Genomic DNA, 26,001 nt, shown 5'->3' on the forward strand with positions numbered 1-26,001 from the left:
TAAGCGTAATGCGTTACATTTGAAAATTGCATCACTGCGTTACAAAACCACAAAATACAAAAGAAGCTCGGAATTCACACCTGTGTCAGTATAATACAAGCAAATTAGACTGAGCTCCTCATGCTGTCAGGAAATGCGTACGTGAAGGGCGAATGAAGTACACGTCGGCAAAGGGGGGCGGACGCTTTGACAAGTGGGGTGCTCTCGCTCCTCTGAAATGCTAAGATGCTAATGACAGATAGCTCAGGATTGTTTATGACTTTTAGAAAGTAACGCAAAGGTAAAAAAAATAAATAAATAAAGGAGTATTGGGTTTAGGTTTAAAGCGGCTTAGACTTTTCTGCAACACTGTACCTTCTTTAGAGCTTAAAAGGGAAAAACATAACTACATCATACTTACAGCTTCTGGCGCAGCCAGGGATATGAAAGAAATAATCCATACTAATCAGCAGAATATCAACAATGGATCAAATGACTTCGTAGAATGTGAAAGGTGCCGCCCGTAAAGACAAAGCCCAACTCGGCAGTTCCTCTCATTTCTATGATGCTTTTTAGCCTCTTTCAGCTCAACGTTTTTCTTGTTTCCGTCCTGCAGCCTCACAACATCGCCCTCATTTGATGAATTGGACAGCTGTTTACAGCGGAAAAAGCTACGATAAATCCGAATCAGAAAAAAAACTTTATTGCCCATGGTAAGGCAAATGGAAATTTGTCTCTATTGTCAATATTTTAAATAACTACTAATAAGTAGTAATAGTTTGTAGGCCCCATTCTACAACAGCATATTCCAAATGTTTATAAGGTGAACTTCCGTCACTAAAACTAGTGACTGTAGGTTGTAAAACCACCACCCACTAACCCACCATACGCTGCCTGCTAAGCAAGTAAATGCAGTGAATGCAGCTTTAAGTCAAACTACAGCAGTATTATCAGTAAAATGCACTTAAAGTATCAGAAGTGAAGCTCATTATGTGGCAGAACGCAGCTTTTAACTTTTTCAGGAGGTCAAAATGAAGCTAGAGGGCGCCCGTCTCTTTTAGTGGCCTCCCTTATATGTAATAATAATAATAATAATAATAATAATAATAATCACATATTTTTGAATTCTACATTGTAAAAGATGGAAGAAGTTACTATTGCCGTAAAATAAATATAGTGAAGTAAAAAGCACAATGTTTCCCTCTAGAAAGTGGTGGAGCAGAATTTTCGAGGAGGTGGCATTGAAAGGAAATACTCGAGTAAAGTACATGTACCGCAACATTTTACTTGAGCACAGCACTTGGGTAAATGTACTTGGGTAAATTCCACCGCTGCATGACGTAGTGCCACGAGGGGTACGATCAAAATATCAGCGAGTCCCCCTAGCTAAAATCAAGATCAAGATCAAGAGTTCATGCTGCTTTTGGCCTGATTTTTAGGCTCATTTTGCAAAGAAAACATTTAAATACAGCGACAAACAACTGCCACTACTGGAGGACACTGAGAGCAGCAGTCAGTGTTCAGTGTTCAGTCTGCGAACTCATCCTTTGTGTTGTCTTTGTTGGCTCCAGTACACAGGAAAAGCCAGAAGGATCCGCATGTGTGGCTGATGGAGGTGTAATGACAATTAAAGCAATTATGTGTTATTGTAGGCCATTATGTATTTTGTAGGTCTCGAGATGTAGGCTTTCTCTGTAATTGCTGGCTTATGAAAGGCATAATAATCACAGGGCCAGCCAGCCACGGGGGCTACCAAGGGCGACCAGTACCTGGTGCCATGGCAACAAAACATTTATCCATAATGCCGCTCTGTGGATGGCGAGGACAAGAGCATTGGCAGCAGGCAAATTAGCCCTAATGGCAGGGAGTGGAGGACGAGAGGGTGCTGGACAGCAGGCAGAGGGAGAGCTGGTGAGTGCTGCAGATATGTGGGTAGGTGGGCCGGTGATTAGGGGGTGGGCAGAATGTGTGTGACTACATGAGGGAGAGGAGGTATGATGGCAATCTTTCAGACGGTGTGTTTGTGGCCAGTGTGCATAAATGAAATGCCTACATATGTGTGTATTATTTGACGCTGTGGAGAACGAAAGGCTTCAGATTTTGATATGAGGGTTTTACAAATAATCTTTTTTTTTTTTTTTCCAGGCAATTCGCTCAGCTCAGTTAGCAGTGCAGTGCAAGGGGTCCTATTAGTTTTACAGGTTAAACAAAGCTTTATTAGCTTCTGAGCTAGCAGCGTAAACACCAACACTCCCCCGGCGTTCGAGGCTCCCAGCCCGGGAAGAGTCAGCTTACTGAGCTGACTAGCTGACGGCAGTTAGCGGCAGTTAGCGGTTACCTTAGCAACAAGTAAAGCCATCTGTCCATCAGGAAACTTCGTAAATCACAGAGAGTTGAGAGGATTTCATGTACTCGTCCACGAGAACCCATTAGCCTGTTGTTGTTGGCATCTTCTTCTTGTTTCGCACTTTGACGAGCGAATAGGTACATACTTCCAGCTTACACAGAAGACGTCGGTTGAGTAGGTGGTCCTTCAATGTGGCCCAGACCACCTCCGAGCGTAGCCTGAGCGATGGGGTCTCAATGCATCCTCACTGTGTCTTGGGTGCATTCACACCTGAACGCCGTCCACTTGCGATCGGATCACCCAGAACCCAGACAGTTCGGATTGGCGATCACATCTCCCCCCACCCACCCACCCAGGGCTGCATGCTTAGCCCCCTCCTGTTCATGCTGCACACCCACGACTGTAATCCCCCATATTGAGAGATCTCTGTTGTGAAGTTTGCAGACGACACTGCCATCGTCGACCGGATTACACAAACAGCGATGAGGGTTCATATCGCGGGGGGTCTTGCAGAGTGGTACAGACAAAGACGCAAACTCCTGTCTATATCAGTGGAGCTGAGGTGGAGCAGGTGAACAGTTTCAGGTTCCTGTGAATCAGCAAACAACCTATCGTGGACATCACACATATCCACGCTGGCAAAGAACGCTCAGAACCTGTATACTGTACTGAGGGCAAAATTCCCATGCAGAGATAGAAGCATCCTGACTGGAAACATTACAAACTGGCATGGGATGGCCCAGAACATGATTGGTACTCATCTACCGAGCATCAGTGAGCCCAAAGCATACTAAAAGACAATACCCACCCACCCCCCCACCCCCTCAGCCACAGCCTGTTCACCCTGCTGCCGTCTGGCAAGCGATACATAAGTATCTGCTGTCGTACCTCCAGACTACCAACAGCTTCTGTCCGCATTCCACTATAAATAATAGTGTTCTTTTTTTCTCCTTCTGTGTAGCATGAAGAGTATTTCCTTGTCCAACCCTGTGTTGTAAAGTGCGACGCTAAATCGGTGGAGTACTGTAGTATTTTCTGGAGTATCTGCAGATTACCGAGTTGATAAATCAACACCGAAACATTGTCGTGTTGTGTTTTTGTCATAATGAAGTGCACGTGTGCAGAGTGTCTCCTGTGTTCTTGATGTCTCTGCGCTTCATGATGAGGAAATGAGGGACTCGAACCAAACGCGCATCCTTGGGTGCGTGCGTGTTTCTATTTGTTTCTGGACGTGTGCGTCAGGGGTGGGCGGCACAGGGACTCGCAAAACCTCCCCAGCATGGCACAGAGCAGGAAGTAGGCCAGAGGGGGATTAAACGGCTACTGTGCCACTTCCTCCCTCTCCCTGCGGCCCATGTGGCGCCAGGCTACCGCTGCGTGCGACAGAGGAAGCCGAGTCCTTGCTGCCACACTGCAGCAACCGGCTCCAGTCAAGTGCTAAGGCGTGACATCATCAGCTCGAGGGAGCAAATACATTAGTGTGACTTCAGCGGGGCGACTCTTACACCCCGGGAATTGTTCTGCTGAGGATTTAATGGCAGTGACTTTTACAGTAATCTCGACGGACGTGAGCGTGTGATCCATTTGTATACAAATGTATGTAAACACGTGAATAACATAAATCGTTAGCGGCGCAGCGAGAGTGCTGAGAGCAGGTGACATCAGCGGTTCATCATCTGTTATCTGCTGAGTCATTTTGAAGTTTTAATGATGACTCCAAGGAACCACTGCAAACGCTGACAGCAGATAAGGGGCAAGCGCTGCGAGTAGTTGAAATGTCAGCCGATGATGGTTGAGATGTTTTAGCTGGAGTGTCTGGGGTGTGGCCGGCGGCAGTGGAAGCGTGCTTTAAAGAAACGGGTTCGCATGTAACTGGTGGAAACTGGATGTGTAACTGCCGGTAGGAGTTGAACTGTCAGTTTAAAGTGCGAGCACTGCATTTTCTTGAACCATCTTGCTTGTAAGTGTTAAGCAGCTCAAACAGTGGATGATACACTCCTTGAACAACTGTAACCCAGTAACGCATAGAGGACAACACGCTGAATGCACTGCACATGAAAATATACCTACGCATTGTTCGGACTGTAGGGATAACTGCATTCTCAAAAGGTTCCGCCAAGGTTCTGTTTCGCTAAGGAGATTCAAGCTCCCGTTAATGTTGGCGTCAATGGAAAACCTACGAGCCCAGCACTTCACTTTAAAGCTCATTAACTCGCTATAGCTTATTTAAATACCAAATGAAAAAAATATGATATGATGCTACGTCATTATCAGGAGAAACTCGGCTGAAAGCGTCGTTTCGAAGATGGCAGACAGGAATAGTAACCGAGGCAATCCAGGGACCCGTGTGGACTCCAAGGCTGGACTGTCAAAGTAAAAAGATCCCAGATGGTAACCAGATGGTAACCAGAGCTTACCAAGATTTGGGATTCACCTGTAACAGTCTGCTCAACAATCAAATAATCCAGAGAAACCGCACATGCGTAATAATTACGCTCTCACTGTATAAGGACAGGGGGTTCAGACCTGTGGGAGACTGTATTGCGTATGTTGTCCTGCGTCCCAGCCGTAAAAATAAAGTCTTGACGGAAAATTGATAACACATTTGACATAAACACATATAAAGTGGACATCACCACGCCGGCGCCACATGTCACGCCAACAGTAAATAACGAATCAGGGACTTTACCTCCTTGAGACAGCCCATGAAGTTGTTGCTCACGGGAGATCCAGGCAGGTCGGCGGTGCTGGGGCTTCCACCCACATAGAAGAAGTCGTCGGAGCCCAGCATGGTGTAGTCTTCCTGGGTGTAACCCGTGGTGGTCAGAATCCCATCCACCGATATTGTCACCTGACAATGAGGAGTGAACAGTGAGGGTGAAAAGAAAAATGTTGTTTTTTTGGGGGGGTTTTTCTTGGATGTTGAGCATGAAAGGTGGCCTACAGTGTCATCTGAGAACTCCCTCAGGTTTCTGTGAATTATAAATCTCAGACCTGGCAATGTGTTTACCTGTGTTACGGATTAGACAGAACAGATACAAAGAAAATCTGCCAGCCCAAAATTTTCTTTATTTTCTTACGTGAGTTCGTAGATGCTATTTGTGGGAGCTGAAACTACTGACAGGTATGAGGGGTTAGTAAAATGCCAAAACAAAGACGTTAACTGGGTGATTTTAGCTCCAGATACTGACAAACATGCATTGATATTCATCTTGGATTAATGCACAAACTATATTCTTTGTCTAAATAAGTGAGGGGGGGGGACAATAAATAATAATCTTGTAACAGAAGTAACATGCAGGAGCAGAAACACTCACACGCCAACAGAGAGGAGGGAAGAGTTAGTGTCACGCCACGGAAAGAAATGAAAGCAAACGTGCAGGACACACAGGATGGCGGAGTATAGACCCACACTGCAGGACGATGTAATGTAGTGAAAACTCACTGCTGACAAAACCTCAGGTCTAGAGCGCTGCAAGGGATGACGCCCTTTTCGTAGGTAAACCCTGAAGTTAGCGTCGCCCTGGTTCCCCCTCGACAAAAAAGCCAATGGGATTTTTTTTCCCCCGCGGGATTTTGGATTATTGCAGAAAATAAACTCTGTGGCAAAAAAAAACAACCAAAAAGTTTATGGTACTTACACGTTTTTGTAAGTGTTTTCACCACTTTGATGATCTTTGAAGCGTCAATGGAATCGCCAGAAGTAAAAAGCTAACGTTAGGCTATAAACTACACCGTGGTCGCGTTACTTCAACGTCACCACCGCTGAGCTTCACTTTTAAGAGAATATAGATAGATATAGAGTATAAACACAACGAGGCTGTAAAGGCGGACTGGTGAGTGAATGAGTGAAGACGTTTGATGTCCGCGACAACCTCTGTAGTCACATTTAGCCGCTTGTTAGCAACGTTAGCGACCGCCTTTTTTTTGAGACACGCTAAAAGCTTCAAAATCCACGAGCGGGCTATCTACGGACGTATTTTATGGCGTAGAACAAGACGTTGAAATCTCTTAAGCTTGTGTTAACCACCAGACTTTGTTTCAGGCACCTAACTAAAAGCCCATTCAAAAAAAAAACCCTGTTGATGGACAAGGGAACCGGAAGTGCTAAAAATGCTAACTAACATCCGGGGCTTTAGGACTCATTCCTGCAGCGCTCTATTAGAACTGAGGATGAATATTTAGGCACTTGTGTTTAACCAAGTTTCACTTTATGCTTCTTTATGTTTATGAACTGATCACGTGTCCCGAAGTCTCAATCTGTTGAGCAGCCGGAAACTGTAATTGGGAGTGAGGAAGTATGAAGTACTACATAAAGTAGTATTTCAGACTTTCAAAATGCCACGATATTTAAGAAAATTCCAATGGTACACATTAGAATCCTGTTTCTTTTTCTGCGTGCCAAAACAAATGGGTGTGTGGCCTCAGCTAAAAGGTGGAGGATCCTTAACTAAGAGCCGTGCTGAAACCACATACCTGAGCCCCACTCATGTTTCAGCGTCACGCAGTCTCCAGCCAAAACCAGAACCGGCCCTCTCTCAACCACCGGCCGTTACACCTCCAATTTTTTATTGTCGTTTCGTAAACTTTCATTTGCCTCATTGGTAAACGTCTGTTCCTAATGCTTTCTGGACTTCCTCTGTCATATTATCCCAAGTGTGTCAAATCTGTGTATAATTATTGCGCAGCCAAAACGCTTGTGGTGTTAGTGGAGTTATTGGTAGTTATCCAGTTTTCTCCTGCAATGTGGGTTGCCTCGTTGTTGTTGTTGTTGTTTTTTTTGTTGTTGTCTTGTTGGGGAGTGTGAATGAAAATGTCGAGCCTGGTGTGAGGAGGATTCAGTCCACGTTAGGCCACGTTAGGAAAATAATGGGCAGGGAACGCAATTGTCAAAGAGATCCCGTGTGAATTTTTTGTCTTTGTGTTCTGCTTTATGTTGTAGTACCCTTTCTGGCAGTTTCCACAACATTATCATCAGAAAAAAAAAATCTGGAATGAAGCAGATTTAGTAAAACCCTAGAGAAGCAAAAAAATAAAAAATAAAAACAAGGAGGAGAAGAGATTAAAAAGGAAAGCAGAAAAGCAACACGAGTGGAAGAACCAGGTGAATGATAGAGGTACAAGAAAAGTCCAAATGAAAGCTCAGAAATACAAAACCCATTTCCATTTGTTTTTTTGGAGGGGAGGGGTGGTATCTAGATGTACAGAAGTGGGAAAGGAAGGGGAGAAGTACACAGAAAACCAAAAAATGACAATAAGAATGATATCTACCATACAATGGAGTGTGTTTACCATAGCGTGTCCAATGCCTGTTTGCTTTGCAGAAAGGTGGGGTGGGTAAGAGACGAATTTATAAAAGTGAACAATGGGTTTCTTGTTGTGTGTTTTTTTTTTTTAACACATTAATGTAAATAAAATTAAAAGCAAATGGTGAAAAGTGAGGGAGTTAGTACACATGTTAGTAAAAAAAACAAAAACAAAACAAGAATGCTTCATTTCATTCCTTAAGTCACCACTTTTAAGAGGAGTTGTACCAGAACAGGTAGGTAGAGGTTTACAGGTGGAAACAGAGGCAAGGAAGAAAACGGGGCAGATTCGGCCTTGTTTCAAAGAAGAGGTTCGCGACGTCCGTCTTGCGGAAATTCCTTTCATCGGATTTTAAAAGGATACGTCTGTTGTCGCGGAGTCCCAAGACCGATCGCGGCACACTTCGATGGATTCGTAAGTCCAGGTAGCGCCGACCGTCACTTTCGCCGGCTAAGACGACGGATGCCGTTGACGATCAAAGGTCATTCCTGGGGGGAGGACCTCCACTCTGTAGCACCACTGTGCATTCACAGGCGGACAGACGGGTGTTTTTGTCAATAATTTAAGATGATCGACTAAACTGCACCAGGTACCTCCAGTATTTGGAACAAGTGATAAGGTGTGCCATATTTAGTGGGCTACAGCTGTTATCTGGGTATATATATCATTGTGTCAGATCATTGCATATCTTCTGCTGCTATGCATATATTTATTTTTTTATATATATACTAAGAATTTTTGGCACAGATTCATTTCTATCCTATCTCATTTTCACGTCTTACCTGAGCAGCTGTGTCATTTTGGTATATATCATATCGGTTTGGGATCGGGATCGGCAGATACCAGATACTGAAGGACTCGGATGGGGATCAGGGCCAAAATAGCAGTTTTTCAATTTTACTGGGAGCAGCCTCACTCTGAACTGTTCACTCCCCCCGGCATCTGCGTCAGAGCTGGATTAAGTTATTGCTAACGCTAACCCAATACTTCCTCCTGCTGCTGCTGCTGCACATTAAACGCACTCATCTGGCAATACGCAGGGCGGCTTTTTTATTGTGAAGCAGTCACAGGAAACACAATGCATTTGTCACCGAGGTTAGCGCTGACCGCAAATCGTTCACATCAAAAACGCGTCGCTTTTTTTGGTCAGTGGATGAGTTGTAAATCTGTCAGGAGCCGTTAGATGAAGCCTCCAACTCCTCAGCAACTCCTCCTTTTCCTGTGAGCTGCTGGAAATCCGCCGGTGTCACGTGCGGCATAAAATCACGTCGCGTTTGCAATTATTAGCGATTGGAATTTTGATGAAAACAAGGTGTGCTTGCCTGACTGCACTTGACACGCCAGCTGCTCCTCTTTTGCGTTCCTGACAAAGTAGCTGCCCAACTAGCGTTCGCATAGTATTGCACTTGCTGTGACCACCGTGTCACCATGGGTGTCCATTGAATCAACGGGGACTGAAATTTTGAAAGGATCACAACTTTAACTAAAGAGGTTTACGTTTAGGTTTCTTTGCATATTTTATTAGTTAATTTGTCGACCAAATCGGACCATTCATTTGCACGTATAAAACCTGTAAACCAAACGGTTCTACTCAAAGAAGGTTGGCATAAAAGATAGTGTCTATTTACATATCTAAACTTGTAGGTTGTCGAGAACTTGTACCACTGAATGGAGATCAGTCTTGGGCAATCAGCAGAGGTCTCGGATGACTAGAGCCTCCCCCCTGATCGCCCCGTAAAACATCTGTCCACGGACAGATATGGAGGGAAGGAGGAGCGAATGGAGCGGAAAGAGGCGAAGGAAACAGCCCTCTAAAACAATGAAATGAGCCGCAATGTCTTGACCGATAGAGAAAGACGAGAGACAGTGAGAAAATCAGATCTAGGAACTGGTACTCCTCAGAAAGAACACTAAAATATCTATAGTGTAAATATATGTATCGTGTATATATAATAAAATGGATATGTAGTGTGTGAAAACTGCTCCACACAGACAAGCCAGTGAGCTTAGCATAGTGCTAGCATGTTAAAACTCAATTTGTATACATCATTATCATCAATACCATTCTTTCTTTAAGGTAAGGTTTGCAACCAACCGCAACATTCACTTTTTTTCACATGACACACCCTGCATCTTTGCCTTACCTGCCGCAAGTTGCGGGTCACTTTGACATCGTGCCACGAGTTGTCGTTGAACTTCCCGTTGACCGGCTCCACGATGGCCTCGAAGGCTCCGGAGCCCAGGTTGATAACGAGGGAGACGGCGCCGTCCTTCAGCGCCAGGTTGACGTAGTCGGCGGACTTGCCCGTGTGAAGGATGAGGCCGTTGCGCTGCCATGTCTTGAAGGAGAGCGTGATCTCGTCGCTGCTGCTCTGGATGGGGTTCTGGGACAGATCGTAGCAGAAGTATTCGGAGCCGCGGAAAGTGGCCACATTCTCCTCCCTTGCTGTGGTGAGAAGGAAAAAAGAGGGAAGGTGTTAATGGAACAGTATATTTCCAGTCGTCAGACAGCATGCCAGATTCAAATTAAGGATAAAATGTCAACGTTTTCAGAGAGGTTCACGTTGTGTAGCCAAGCACTGATCAAGTCCATAGAACTTCAAATGAACAGTAGAACAACAAAAACATGGCAGTGTGGGTTTGAATATTTTCCCCCAGCATCATGGCTTCAATTAAATCCAGGAACGAGAGCTCTTCTTAAACCTTTTGGTGCAAGTCCAGGTCAAGTGAATTCTATCAAAGCAAGTCTCAGATCAAGTCTCAAGTCCTTGAGGACCATTCCCAGTCTTAAATATTCAAGGTGTCTGGCCATTTTTATCGTTCCTGAATTCTACCAGGCCAAAAGTTGACACTTCCGTGTTTTTGCTTCCAAGCTGTAGGTAGTCCAAGTATCAGGTCTGTTACTCTGGTTGAAACAGATATATGCAATATAATATGTCACTACTTATGATTATTACCTTCAAAACATACAGTTGGGTGAGTAAAAATAAGCATTCAAGTAATAATTACTGCAAATGTAAGACCTCCCTGACAAATAAACTGATCCTCCCTGTTCAGAAAATAAGAACCTTCAGAAATATTCAACATGTGAGGGACAGGAATGCAGGCAATGGGAGAAGTAAAGGGAGAGCGCAGATACTGCCGCTATCATCTAACGACATCAAAGGTCCAATCTTGCCAGCGAAATTGCCATTTCCTGTCAAATAGCCGGCTTGTGACACAGTGGTTACGCTTGTGATGAGACAGAGAGGAAGAAAAGATGTGGGGGGGGGGGGGCAGGAGAGGCTGTGCTGACTGCATTTGTCATCGCGGTGGAAGAGAAAGGGGGAAACGGGGGGAGAAAGAGGGAAGAGAGCTGAGGGATATCAAAAGAAAAAATGGTCCAGTCAGGAGTTGTTATCTGTGAGATCATCTTCAATTAACTCACCGCTGCTTAAGTAAAACTACTACACAGCGCGAACTGTCGGCCGCAGAGACACCACGAGCAGCTTTCATGTGCAAGAAAGGGGGGGGGGGGGGATGAAACAAAATGGCCACGGCTTTCATCTCCTTAACACAGACACCTCGGGCATCTCTTCCTCAAAGACGACTCATCCCACACAACACAGACCACTCTGAACATGTGATGAGGGAGAAGAGCGCATATTTTTTTTATTTTTTGAGTTTCGGAGCCTTTGAAAGAAAACTTAGAGTCAACCTGGCGTGATCGTATGCTGCCTTCACCTTAAAAATGAGCAAACGTACCTCCTTCAAAGTACGACAAAATGCGAGACTCGTGTGCTGTGATGACCTTAAGCTTCTACCACGGGGGTCCAAAGCTACCGGCAGGTTCAATCCAAAATCTCTGGTAGAGGTCACCCGAAGTTCCTTGGGAGGGCTTCCACATTCCTTTTCAAGAATACCCTCACACTCTTGTCTCACTGTTGGTATGACAACCTTGCAGACAGTCCGACTCCCAAAACACCTCCAATAATAATAGGACAATGATCAATTATTGATAAACAGGTATGTTTTGGGTTGTTTTTTTTTTAACAAAGTGCTACTCTAGACCTTTTCTCACCAGCTATTTAATACATAATAAATTGGGGAACACCCTTAGTGAATAAGCTGTGTCCTCATTGATTGTGCAAGTGGGCCTGGACCTGCCATCGGGAGCTCTGGGAGGCCTACCATGGCGGCCTGGCCAGCTGATCTGACCTGGTCAGAGGTGTGCGGTATAATAGTATACGTGGTCTTTGGTTGAATGTGTGGAGCTTGGCCAGGAGTCTAGTTCGAGGAGTCGGGGTTCGGTGGCACTTCATCAAATCCAAACCCAGTGTGGATTAAATCGGAATCCTTTCGAATCTCTTATGAAATCCAATTAGGTTTAGCTTTTGCAGGTAATCAAACTGACTAAAACTCTAATATTCAATTATATTCAATCTAGACCTGTCATCACCCGCTAAAGAGGTAGCATCAGAGTTTAGGGGATCCAACATGCTGTTAGTTGTCTTTCTGGAGGTCCGAATGTGGTTATACACATGACCAGACTGTGTCCAAGCATGACCAAGCAACAGGTAACAAGTCCCCCCCCCCCACCTCCACACGGTTCAAACCATTAAGACTTCACAGCGACTGGGCCAGTCAGTACATGGTACGGCTGCAGAAAAATAAATCTTTTTCTTTTCAAAATAAGGTTTTCCAGTCAATCTACCTTTTGGCCTGGTAAAGTCAAACCGCATCTTGTCTCCAACGTGCCTCCCCTGAGGTGTTGAGAGCATCCCTGCCTCTCTCTCTATCTACAGCCCACTGCGAGGACAGAACAGCTTCATCTGTGCGCCAGAGGGGCCGCGCTAGTTCATCCACGAGGACGTTTACGAGCAGGGCAGGAATAAGAACACCGCCCTGCTCCAGGCGGAGCATGCAAGTAGAAAATGAAAGCCGAGGAAAGGCAGAATTTTACCAGAAAAACAAACCAGCATCGGCAGATTTTAGGTTGTTTTGTTATATAGCCTATAAACACCTACATCCAAAGACACAATATGCAAATGTAAGACTTACGTTTTATATAAGCGGTGATATACAGAAAGAAAAATCCAATACAAGATTACAGTCACCCAGAGAGGTAGTCATAGCCATTTTGCTGAAATATGGAATAGTAATGAATTGAGAATGAATAGAACTTCTTTATTACTGAAATGAAGATGAAGTGAGGAGATTGTTATCAGCCCGTAATGGTTTTAATGGCACCCATAAGCCGTTCCATTTGGAGCCGGCATTTTGATGGATGAGCTTGGCTGAGTCCTGCGAGGGGTCATCCATAAAAAACGTCAGAAGGAGAGGTGGCACAGGGGAAAGTTATGGCCACAGTAAATCTCCCTCATATTTGGAAGGTAAGGGGGGTGCTCTGGGCGCTAAAAGAACTGAATTTGTGCCTCTGTCTCCAACTTTTCAGCAGCATCTGCTATAAATTAGGACACGGTTTGTTCTCCACTTAAAACTTTGCTTTTTTTTTTTTTTTTTTCTTAATATTCTGGTTTGCTTCAACAGTTTCAAGAACATTCCCAGATGGTCTTTACGCAGTATTCCGTCAGTGCTACGTAGCTAGCACAGGTGTTCAAAAATACTTGCATGATCCAGCTACCTTGTCATGACTGTAATGGTCTTCCCTCAGACGTTTGCCAGATTCCTTTTGTTGGCCGGCTTCTTCACAGTCAGTCGGTCGGCCAGCCCCCCCCCCCGATTTTGTGAGTTTGCGCTATTACAAACAAATTAATAACATGGGTTGTTTTGCATGAATCATTGACGTTATGACAGGCCTCAGCGGCGCCAGGGTAATGGCTGTAGTCCGAATATGAATCTGCAATAAATAAGTCATAAGGCTCATACATAAGTGAGTGACACCGTGATTTATGATGTGTGGATTTTCTCGCAGAATCCTGCATGGCTGACTGTGACAAATCGGTGTGCGTGGGGTGGCCTTTTTTGTGTCTCTCGTGCAGCAGATTCGCTGAGGCCCTGCTCACCAATTTGAGAAAGAAGAATGAAGCATCTTAGATCCAATATATAAATATATGTTCAGTATGACTTTATGCAGCAGCGAGAAATGGAGGGAGAAACGGCATTCTCGGTAGAAACCTCACAGCAGACAGTAGAAACATCAGCATTGCCGGTAAAAAAAAAAAATAGAAAACTTAAAATAGAATGACCACGATGACTGCAAACATTTAAATTAAGCTGGTTTCATATTAATATTTATAAACTACCATTTACATGGCGTTATTGTAAGTTCATTTCACACATTTCTATGGGGTTGCCATACAACATACGATGGCCAAAAGTGGCCTATCTGGGCCAAATATATAAATATTAACCATTACAAATAAGACTCTGCCGACTGTGTTCCGCGCCCAACAGAACGCAAGACTCCGCAGTCAAAGTTGATGGACAATGATCCCCTCAAGCCCCCAGACGCAAATTCAAAAAATGCACTGCAGTAACTGTTCGGAGTTGTATCAGCAGTCACATGACAAAACATCTGGAATAATTCAGAATTTCAGCTTTTTTAAAACTCAAAAACGAGGTATAATTTCATGTAAATGAGGCCTATTGACCATAAATTCCAAAAAGAAGTGTAAAACGTGTGGTAATGAGTTGGTGTGGGTGATAATTTATATTTTATGCTTTATAAACAGTCAAACCAGACCGAAATATCGACGGGAAACCAATATGAAGTTTAAGAAACTCTGCAAGAAGGTGTATACAATGGCTTTTCCAACCACATCATATGTTTATTATTATTATTATCATTGTTAGTCTTTATTAAACAAGGACCACAAAAGCAACAAAAGCATTCATCTCAAAATGAGAAGAGATGATTTATGCCCGATTTAGCTATTAGCTAAAAAAGATCTGCAGCCCCTGGGCAGGTACACACAGAACAATCATTAGACGCTACAAACACACACATCATCAGCATATAAATACCAGCACATTCATCCAGTGCAACTATAAAATTACAATTCCTTACAATTAGAAACCTGAATCTTGGTCAAATGAATGTCGACATGACGGAACATGACTTTTTTTTGCACCAAGTGAAATGTTTCAATCTGAGCTTAGAGCCGATCGGGAGCTTCCGCTCATTTGCTCTGAGCAAAGCTGGCCTTGAAAATGATCTTGAATACCAATCAAACTTCTGAAAACCAAACCGGTGGCGTTTGAACCATATGTCGCAACGATGGTGACTGACGTCTTACTGGCTTAGGACCAGCAGGATATCCAAAAATGAAGATGTGGGGGAAAAAAAACCATCGCTGTTTTTGAAGCTTCTATTGGTAACAAACTCCTAATATGTCTAAAATGAACAGTGTTATATTTCACATTTTTACTCACGTGCTTAGTTCAGCTTTCGAAAGTCAAATTGGAATCCAAAACCATTCCTAAACCTTTCACCTCATTAACGTTTTTGATTATTTGTTTTTTCTTTGTTAGCAGAATACTTGGACACAAACGAGTCACGCGGCCACGTTCATTTGACCTGAGGCGGGTTAGGGTCTGGCACCAGCTCAGGTGCAGAGAGCACTCCTGGGAAGATCATCTGTTGGCCTTACGCAGCAGAGAGATAGCGGGGGGACAATCCTGTTCATATTCATCTGAGCACGCCCAATACTACATCTATGTCTCTCTCGCTCACCTGATAACAGAGGTGTACAGAAGGAAAATTGGCTAGTTTGGCGGGGGGCTGCATCCACTGTTAATAAAAAAAAAAGATTGAGAGAAAGCCGTGGAGAACATGGAGAGGGGGAAGAGAAAAGGAGCAGCGGAGTGAGGGAAGCATTATCTCGGGCTGTGTTGAATATGAATGTGATCGCTGGATTCTCCCCTTCTCTCGGGGTAGGGACTATAATTTAGAACTGAGTGAGACACTTGGGGGGGGGGGGGGGGGGGGGGCAATGTAAAACAGTATGCACGCCTTCAACTGCACACCACCGGCATATCGAGCGTGGAGCTGGTTCGCCCACGCCATCAAAGAAGAGGGCTCAAGCAAAGCCAAGAGGAAAGGAAGGACGGACACACTGGAAAGGGACAAAATGGCTTCCTTGCTAGTTCGCTTGCAGCTCTCTGGATTGCCACCGTTTATGAGGAGGAATGTTTAAAGCCGATACCATTTCTGGACCAATCGAACCACTGTCCACCGACATCCAGTGTCTTTCTAAAATACATAAAACACGCACCATTGTATTGCAGCAAGCAGATGCTGCCGTCAAAGGGGCACTGCACTGGTTTTACACATAAAGTTTAATTTACTTGTCACAAGTATCACCCAGCCGCTGTATGGGGCTTCCTCCCCCCCCCCCTTTCTTTACTCAAGAGCGTGGTCTTTCAATTTGAGAGCGTGACTTATTGATTTCACGTTCACATTTTGCAACGCTTTCCCTCAAAACGTGGCACTCACATAGCCCCTGCTTGCCCTCAGATTTGCTCGGCTCCTGCTCCGACGGTGTGCTTGCTCAGATATGTTGTCGCTTTCGCTCCAGCTTCAGCCCCCACCCCCCACCAATAGAATGGCAGGTGTAGTGTTGACCGATGAAATGATCCCTGCCTTGCTGCGGGGGGCACGTTCGCTCTACTGCGCACCGTCTGCAATCATCGATGTGTACATACTTGCACTCTCATCCATGGTACCACCCTGGTACCGTAGTTTGCACTGTGGACAAATCTACTAAGGCTAATCGTGGTGGCCAGGAAGTCATTCAGAGTCAATGTATAACTGTTTTCCTGTAAAATCTGTTGTACAATTCTGATTATTTGGTGCGAGAATTTTTTTTAAAAAAATGTCAGAATCACTAGTTTAATTTGAAAGATAGTCTACATATAAGTGACAGCATGTACTTTCTCAATTCCCTATACTCTGTGGCATTCAGCTCCAAGTCCATTGGTTCCTACTAAAGAAAAAAGGCTCAATCATTTTCGGGTAACTGTAGTTTAACAAAATTACTCACACTGGAGGAAATAGTGCATTTCTTGGGGACTATTTTCAGCGGCGGATTAATACACATTTGGTGCTCTACTGAGTATTTCCAGTAGCAGGAGTAACTATTCGACCACACATTGGTGAGTGTGAAGACCAGCACAGAGGCGGTCATGCAGAAGTCCTGAACGTCTGTGATGTGATTTATTTCCAAGTGAAAAAAAACAAACAAACAAATACATTTTGAAGATGAGATTTAATCACATCTATTGGCTATTGGAACTATTGGCCTCCACCTTCACAGGACATAGGATTAGAAACAACCACCAACCTCCAGGTCTGAGAAGTGAAGCCAATGCTTCTTTCTAATGGCCAGCAGGGGGCGACTCCACTGGTTGCAAAAAGAAGTCCGATTATTAGGAGTCTATGAGAAAATGACCCTACTTCTCACTTGATTTATTACCTCAGTAAGCATTTAATCTTAATGAGTTTATGGTCTCCATCGCTAGTTTCAGGTCTTCAATACAGCATGATGTTCATTTAGTAAATTATGGTCCCATAAAGCAGGGTATGCTTTTGGGGCGGGGCTACCTTCAGAATCAGAATCGGAAATACTTTATTGATCCCCGGGGGGAAATTATACAGGCTTTTCTGTCGCCACCACGGCAACCTGTCAATCAGGATAGCGACGTTCCGTTCGTTAGCAGCTCCTTCAAACGGCGTAGCTAGGACCCAGGTGCAGTCAGGTTGCCGGTATAGGTAAGTGTGCATATTGTCTTTGGGTTCTCAGACCCCCAGCTCCACCGTCTCGTCCAAACATGCTCACTTCTGGTTCCAAAAAACCAAGATGGCGACGGCCAAAGTCCAGAGGCAAACTCGAGGCTTCAAAACGGCAGTCCACAAACAAATGGGTGACGCCGCGGTGGCTACGTCCACTTCTTTTATACAGTCTATGATTAGAACTTTCTTTGTTTTTTGCTTTTAATATGAGAACAAACCCATCAGTAACGGAATGTTCTCATCATGACCTTTTCATGGTTACACAGCGATATTCCACCCGCCGTTCTCTTTGACCCTCTAACCGTATCTACGACGGCCCTGTGAGGTCATACAGTTCTTGGAACGTTGTTTCGTATTTGCTGAATCATTTTGCGTACTTAAGAACAGAGAGGTTCACGGAGAGGTAGTGCAATCACAAACTAATAAAGAGAGAAGGGAAAAAAAGAAACATAGACGACAAGATGATCCACTTTCTCGCTTCTTTCTCGCCCTCTCTGTCTCGCTCACATGAAAATGATTCTTTTTTTTCTTCTTTTTTTCTTTGTCAGAGCATGCGGGTCTCGCCACCAAACCAGAAGCCGAGCCGCTGTCAGCTGTCCCTGCAGGAGCAATCTCATGGCCAGCTAATTTGAATTTGCCAGATCCCTTTTTTCATCTTCTGGTATTAGCAGCATTTCAGTAATTCCCTCATCATTCAATTCGATTTCAATAACAGGTTCGTGACTACAGCAAAGGCGAAGCGGGAGGTGGTTGCATGTGGGGGAGAGTGGCCAAGACTATCACACAAACACCCCCCCCAAAAAGCCTGGCAAGTGTTAGCAGTGGTATGGTGCATATATAGGAGGAACAGGAATTACATTCTTTCTTCACCTTATTTTCCCTATGAGACCCTCTCAGATCTGTTTTCTCCCTTTTTGTTCTTCCATTTTATTCTGTTATTTTTTCACAAAGCCTTTCCTTCCTTAAAGGATAGGCTGGGTTTTTTTTTTTTTTTTTTTTTTAAAGTCTATCTTAATACAACACTCACATGTCATTAGTACAATTTGAAGAGTTATTGGTTTCTGTAATTATTCCCCCTCTCCATATTGGCTGTGAAGTGATCCCTTCATAGCATGGGGTCTTATTTTTGTGCAAAAAAAAAAAAAAAAACGCATTCTAAAGTTCAGCTGGAGCTAATATGAGACGTAATGAGACAAACCAGCCGGGTGTCGCCGGTTTTTCAGTGCGTCTCTCTCGTCGCGCGTGCATTTAATGGTGGAGTCGCGCAAATAATGGGTGGAGACATGTTAACAGGAGGATGATTACGCAGTTTTCGGCAGTTTCGCTGGGAAAGCTCTCCACCTCTGACAAACAAATGTGCAGTAGGCCAAATATAGCCTTGTATGTAACTGAAAACTGATGATTGGAAACAAAAATGTTGTTTAATGATCTGATTCCTGTAATGGCTGATTTGTCTTCTTATATCACTCGAACTCCTTCTGCGTTTCCCATGAACTCGCTTAATGTCCTTAATGTTATAACAACTGGATATACGCTAAAGATTATAATATCATAATATTTTGACAATGTTTTTCCACAGGTGGAGTTGAACCGCAGCAGTAAATGCAAGTTTTAGGTAACACTCACCCCCCCGTGTAGCATTTATAAGCACTCCACGACCATGAAATAAATGGTTTGTAATCCACTATAATGTAGATATGACGTGTTTTTTTTAATGTACAGTTTGTCAATGCCTATGGCTTCTCCTATGAAGACTTATTTTATATTATTACATCTGTGTTCACTATATTGTCATTCATTATTTGTGTATACAGCTTATAGGTGTCCACGGGAGGAGTTATGGTTGTTGATGAACACTTAAATCTGCTTGAAACTACAATAGTAGTTGCGGCATGAGGTCGAGCAGGTCGCCCGCTGACCACAGGGTTTGCGGTTTGATTACAGGTCAGCGCCTTGCATGGAAGCTTGCTGCTGTCAGTGTGTGTGTGTGTGTGTGTGTGTGTGTGTGTGTGTGTGAATGTGGATGGGTGAATGAGAGGCAGGTGAAAAAAAAGGTCCAAAAGTGTTGCCATGTTTGGTAATCAAGATCACTACATTATTGTTTATTTTCTGAACTTGATGATCTCATAGAAATCCCTCCGCTGAACTGTGCACACTCTCCTTTATTTGCAGAGTGCGTCCCGGAGGACAGTACCAGGTTCAGGTTCCGGGAGCTAACAATGAGCTGCTTCTCTCAGATACAGATCGCAGCCACAAACTCAATTAAAACACCCTTTTCTGAAGGAAGTCTGGTTCACATGCTTTTAGTTCCTCTTTGTGTTTCCACAGACGGCGGAGATGAGATGAATGGACGTGTCCTGGCAGACACATGTAGGTTTTTTTGCCAGGCAAACCTACAAGCAACCACTAGGTAGTCACAGGATACCCACTTTGTGGTTTTACGGGATTGTTGTTTCATTTTCATTGGTGAAAAGGCAATTTGAGACAGAAATAGGTAGCTTAGACAAAAGAGGCCCGCTAATGATATGAAAAGAAATCTAAGAGAGACAGACAGCAGAGCTGGACCAGTCCCACACATGAGGAATACGCCACATGAAGAGAAAACTATGGCTTCAGTCGGCAAAAGCTGCTTTGCATTGGATGGTGTTGATGTAGATCAATACAGTAATGTAGCCAGCATTGTGTATACACACACACACACACACACACACACACACAGAGACAGGCGTGGACAGAAGTTATTACACGCCCCAGTGAGTGCATTATGATCTCAGACCTACTATATGACGGCCGCTTGTGCTCAGATGGCAAAAAAAAAAAGAAAAGAAGCTATAAAGCAGGAGATGGAGAAGATACCTGCAGGCGCCACATTCTTATAAAATGAAATGGAATGAAACCTGAGAAGATCTGAAACGTATTCCCTAAACCTGATGATGATGATGATAGCACTCTAATTAACATACTTTTGGTGCTCAGTTTTTTGTTTTTTATCATAATAACTGTGTCACTCTTAAGTAACCTCTTCACAGACACTGCTGCCTTTATGTTTTATCATGGTTTTAATCACGTCGATATGAATACATAGCCTGATTATGAATGTCCATGTGTAATATACTGATCAGCGTGTTTGACTGCTCCACGTCACAAACTGTCTCGGTCATTTTATTTTACTATATTTGGCGTGTGGATCACATCATAACGAATGCATGGAACGTAAGTAACCTGACCCGGTGTCTCATACGTGACTCTTACACAGCAGTGTGAGCAAGTGAATGGCAAGAGGATGAATCCTTTCCACGCCAGCCACCACGTGCGCTTTCCCGCACTGCCGCGCTTTAGATAAACTCTACACTTGAGACTGACATCAGCTCTCATTTGTTCAAAATCACCGAATGCAGCATATGCTTGTTTTCCTGACAAGAACCTCAAGAACTATGACTCATGACTGTTGTCTGTAGAAGTATCATGATTTTGTTAAAGCAGAGGGTGGATGTTCTTGTTTCCTACTTACAGTCAACAATGTTTTCTTTTAGCCGTGACCTTGAGCGTTTCCTAGCCTTAATGAATATAACTGTAGCAGCGGCATATAAGGAAACATTCATGTGAACCTTTTTTTCTACAGCACGTAGGGCACTGACAAAAGATGTCACCCAGGATCACAAAACGGTCATAGGTCATTCAATAAGGCAAAGACAAATGACCTTTTGTGTTGCTTAGTTTAGCGTACTTGTTACCATTATAGCCCTGATGCTAATGAAACCAATGCGATGTTGTTTCTATCATCTAACAGCCATTCTGTCAGTTGTAAACAGGCAAGATGGCGGCACGGGCTGGCAGCGAGGCAGGAGGCGCAGGGGTCTGCACTGCCAAAGTCAAATTCAAGACTAAACTCAATAAGAAGCTTTTTTTGTTACAAAACAAGCCTCCAAACTTGGTGCCAAACCAAGGCAATATATTGGGGATGTGGCACCACAGAGGTAGTATGGTCATCTACATCTTCACTCTCTTGCTGCTTTTGCAGGCATTGTTGCTAGGCTAGTTGTAGCGATGGTACTCTGCAAGCTGACTGTGTTACCTTCACTCTACGGAGTCATCAAGCCGAATACTCCGTGGTCCTGAGTAATGGGAAAGCCAATATTCCAACGCTTGCCCAGGCGGGATCTATAATGAAATCTCCCCATCCATACTACAGGCTGACTGACTACCTGATGATTCTACTTGCAGGTGACGGGGGCCGGCTTGCAATGTTGAAAGGCGCTGCTGTTGGATACACATGAGCTTGTAAACGCAATTAGACCAATCAAGCGAAAACTGGTTTGTAATTTCCAACGCAACCCTGCAAAATGAAATCTTTAACCCAAGTGATTTAGAACAGGTGGTTGAAATCAGATTAAAGAACTATCCCATCAAATTATAGACCCATTAGTATCCTCCCAATAGCTTCTAAAATTGCAGGTAATTTGCTATCCGCTACAACAAATCAAAAGTTATCTTGATAAAGGTGATGTTGTCGGAGCTGCGTTTTTAGATTTTAAGAAGGCATTTGGCGTTTTACTTTCAAAACTCTCTAAATTTAATGTATCTGTCATTGCCCTGACCTGGAAGGAATCCGACTTAAATAAAAGGAAACAATATACAAAAGTGGGTTATAAGTGTTCCTGTTATGCTAGTTGTACAGTAGGGGTCCCTCAAGGGTCTATTTTAGGATCAATTTTATTTAGTATATATATATTAATGACCTTCCTCAAGTGTGTCCACATGTTAGCATCCAAATGTATGCTGATGATACTGTGATTTTTACACATGTATGATCTAAAGAACATGCCGCCGCCAAACTGACAGCTGTAATGATTCAGTTAATCCTGACATTTGAATGAAAGGTCAAGTCATCACATCTGTGACACATGTTAAATATCTAGCCACTATACACAAACCTACATTAATCTTTCGAGAAACAAGTTAGTAGGGTCATCAGCAATGTTAAATAAATAAATAAGAGCACCAGCTGTCTCCATTTGGCGAGCTTTTTGTACACACTCTGATTTTTCCCCATCCATCTTAATGCATAACAACCTAGTCACGGCCAGGTGTGACTACACCCAAGGCTGTGTACTCACTCTATAAACCCTTAACATACCAGATAAAAGAGCCAAGGGATCATCATCATTTCCTCAATTTTGATAACTTGTTATTTTAGTCTGATGTATACCTGTTTCTATTTATCACACTGATTCTATTTATTAGATGTTTTACAACTGATGTAAATTGGCGGCTAGCTAACTCTATTGCAGTTACTTCTAATTGTGTGCTGTCCCTTCGAAAATAAACATTCGATAGAGTCTAAATGAAATAAGGAATGCAGTTTGTAGAGGCTGCTGGCGAGGCCGTAGATTTTTAGTCTGGAAAGGCTGTTTTCTCATTTCCGTGGAAAAACTCAATGCATATTTTTACTTTTTCTGCTGATCGGGTAGGCTAATCAAGCAGATTTCACCTAGAGCACTGCGGAATTTGATTTTTTTTGTTTCATTTCATCCGTGGTAAAGACCATGCATCTGCAGTGTGGACTGCTGTGAATCAACATAATGGGCCATCCAGCCATCAGCATCCGGATGGAAGCTAAATGGAGAGAAGGATGTGAGGGAATAAAAAAATAATAATAAATAGATAAATAAAAAAGAGTAAATCCTCAGCCCCCTCTGCACTGAAAAGACTGAGAGGATTTGAGGAGAGGCTGGTTGGTGGAGGATGGCTGAAGGAGACAGAAGCACAAGACAAGGGGCTGAATGGAGGGAGTAAGTAAAGATGATGGTGGTGGGGGTTTACGAAAGATAACCATCAGTAATTTCAGCGAGCTGGCGGATTTCCATTTGTTTGGTGGCTTGACCAATAGTGCGTTGAGAAGTCTGCACCAAACGGCGGTGTGGAACTGAAACACAGGGCGGCAGGAGGGGGGGGGTGGAGCCACTGAGGCATTAGCTCCGAGGAAGGAAAGAAGAGGTGCTGCCATTTTGATGGTGTCAAGAGTGGAGGCTGAGCTGTTCAGACAATGGCTTCTTCATACACACACACACCGGATGTCAGTGGTCCAGGGGTCTCCGAGAGGGGCCCTGTCCTCAGTAGGGATAATCCCGAGAGGAAAATGTAAAACATGTATAGAATACTAGCCTAACATCCACCTAAACCGACCACCGGAAGGTAGTCAGCTCAGTGAGAAACAGGCCATGAACTGTAAGTCACTTTCCTTAACAGCTAGTTTTAACATTTGTTGATGAGGTCACGCCATCGTCGAAACCAAAAGGTCACAGGAAAGACCAGCGCTCGAAGGTGAATAAAAAGGTCCCATTACTCCGAACCAGCAGCCCGGAATGGGCAATAATTACCAAATTGAAGGCGCAAATGACTAAATTATGATATAAAATGCTAATAGTACTCTATCGAGGATTTCCGGAGGGGCGTGCAGTGATCTTACCCAGCAGCCCTCTGACAGAACTGGACTACTAATTGTACTCCACAATAACTACATCATGCCGCGCCTTGAGCAGCGGCACTCACTCGAAAAGGGCATTGATTCACAAGTGCCAGTTTTTTTGCACCGTTGCATTAATGCCATAATTGCCGTGGGCACTTTTCAACATAAATGTGATATATATATATATATATATGTGTGTATACATATAAATACCTGGTCAAGCATCCCAGCACACTGTCGCTATCTTTACCTCTTTTTTAAGTCCTTACTTACATTCTAGTTCTTCCTTTCGCTCTTTTTTTTTCCCCATTGTCTTTTCTTTTTGCCGAATTTTGGTCTTTAAACGTTTCCTCTTTTTTTTTAAATGTATTTCTTCTCCGTTTTATTGCACGTGCACAGTCTATGGAGACGGTAACTACTAATGTCACTGCGTGACATCTTAAATCAAACGGACTGCGAGTGTAAATCCCTCCCCACAGGCCACGTGTGTGTGTGTGTGCGTGACAGGATGTGTGAGTGCATATATGCGCATGAGGCATCCATGTGGACATGCGTGTCCGTTTACACGTGCACATCTTCCCACATATGCGGAAGTGAAGGATGACCCCATCCACTCTCACAGACACCCACACACACACACACACACACACACCCAGACACCCACACACACCCACACCAGAGCCATAACGCTCTGAAGCATGACAGCAAGGTTGGCTTCGTCCCTGGGGGCTTTTCATTTACTGCCCAACATAATGCCACATCCCCAAACCCCCATCCCCATCCCAAACACACACACACACACACACACACACACACACACACACACACACACATCTCCTTATTGGCTATTATCTGGGCTGTCGGAGCCTGTGTTGATACCTAATGAAGGGCCACGGTTGCCATTTCTCAGCTGACAGTCACCATGGTTACAGGAGAACAGAGGTTGGTTGGGGGGGGGGGGGGGTGTATTTAAAAGAGAAAAGAGTGAAATCTGATGAAGAGAGTAAGAGGCGGGGAGGAGAGGTGGATGAATGCAAAATCAGATTCCATGTGTTTGATTTTCACCGCTTGTACAAGAATAAAAGACAAACAATTTTCCCTCGGTGGCAACACGTTAATAAAGGCCGCGGGTGAGGAGTGAGAAGTTGTTATCTTCACTAGCCGACTGATCACTGGCTGAGCTCAGCGGGGCCAGAAAAGCTGTCTTTATTTGGCCTCTAAACCTTGATTTACTTACTTTTACTGCTGCCACCAAGTTGTTTTCCTCCCTGCCTTCCACTCCGTCCTCTCTTTTTCTGCCTTTGTTTCGTCCTCCCTGCCGCATTCCTCTCCGTCTCTCTCGTACAGTAAGTAACACATTTCTACTGTCAGTCACCATTCCCTTTTTTTTTCATTATCGTTATTATTTCTAATCAGGCTCGCCTGATGGACGGTTGTCCTTTCGCTCAAAAGACATAATTGCGTTTTGAGAGGGCCCCGGTGACACCAGGCGCCGGATTAATCACAACACTAGACTCGTCTCTGAAGGACAGCTGTAAGGTGGCGGCCAGCGATTCCGCGCACCGTCTCCAAGCCGGGGTGCACGTCTGCGACAATGAGACGTGGCAGGGCTAATACTGCACGCGCGCTGTGGCCTAATGAGGAGACGCTCGGGGGTCAGGATGATGAGACGCCTGTCAGACTGCACGGAGGGCTGCAGCCTCCTCTGAGCAGCGACAGGCTCGGTCAGTGTGTGTGTGTGTGTGTGTTTGTGTTTGTGTGAGTGTGTGCGTGTGTTGTGGAGTTCTTGATTAATGTGGCAGGTTTTCAAATCAAGTATTATTATTATTATTATTATTAAGATTATTCAGAATTAACTTGAGAATGAAAATGATTAAGAAGTTAAAATGACGCACGGAAACTCAGGAGTGAAGCACGCTGACTTTCTCTAACCTGCGATTGTGGATCACCCCCCCCCCCCCCCCCCCCCCCCCTCCCCCATTGCGTGAGCTGGTTTCTGTCAGCCATTTCAAAAAGTCTTTATTTCATCAACTTGAAGTGCACACACACATCTTGGGTACCCTTTCTACAAATGTCTGGAGATAAGCTCAATGTGGGTTGACTTATGTCCGTTTGATACTGTGTTAATAACCACCCCCCCCCCCCCCCCAGGGGGTCTCTAGAGAT

At 44.1% G+C, this 26,001-nt stretch overlaps 1 protein-coding gene across 1 annotated transcript in view; it reads right to left on the bottom strand.

Annotated features, from left to right (window-relative positions):
* Nucleotides 1-26,001, bottom strand: part of nrxn3a (neurexin 3a) — a 121,080-nt gene that overhangs the window by 59,317 nt on the left and 35,762 nt on the right. Inside the window, 3 exon segments of the mRNA XM_070920600.1 lie at nt 5,016-5,177; nt 7,619-7,642; nt 9,778-10,079. Of these exon segments, the coding sequence (XP_070776701.1) occupies nt 5,016-5,177; nt 7,619-7,642; nt 9,778-10,079 (488 nt within the window).

This window comes from Enoplosus armatus, chromosome 15 (assembly GCF_043641665.1).
Source record: "Enoplosus armatus isolate fEnoArm2 chromosome 15, fEnoArm2.hap1, whole genome shotgun sequence".
NCBI classification, from domain to species: domain Eukaryota; kingdom Metazoa; phylum Chordata; class Actinopteri; order Centrarchiformes; family Enoplosidae; genus Enoplosus; species Enoplosus armatus.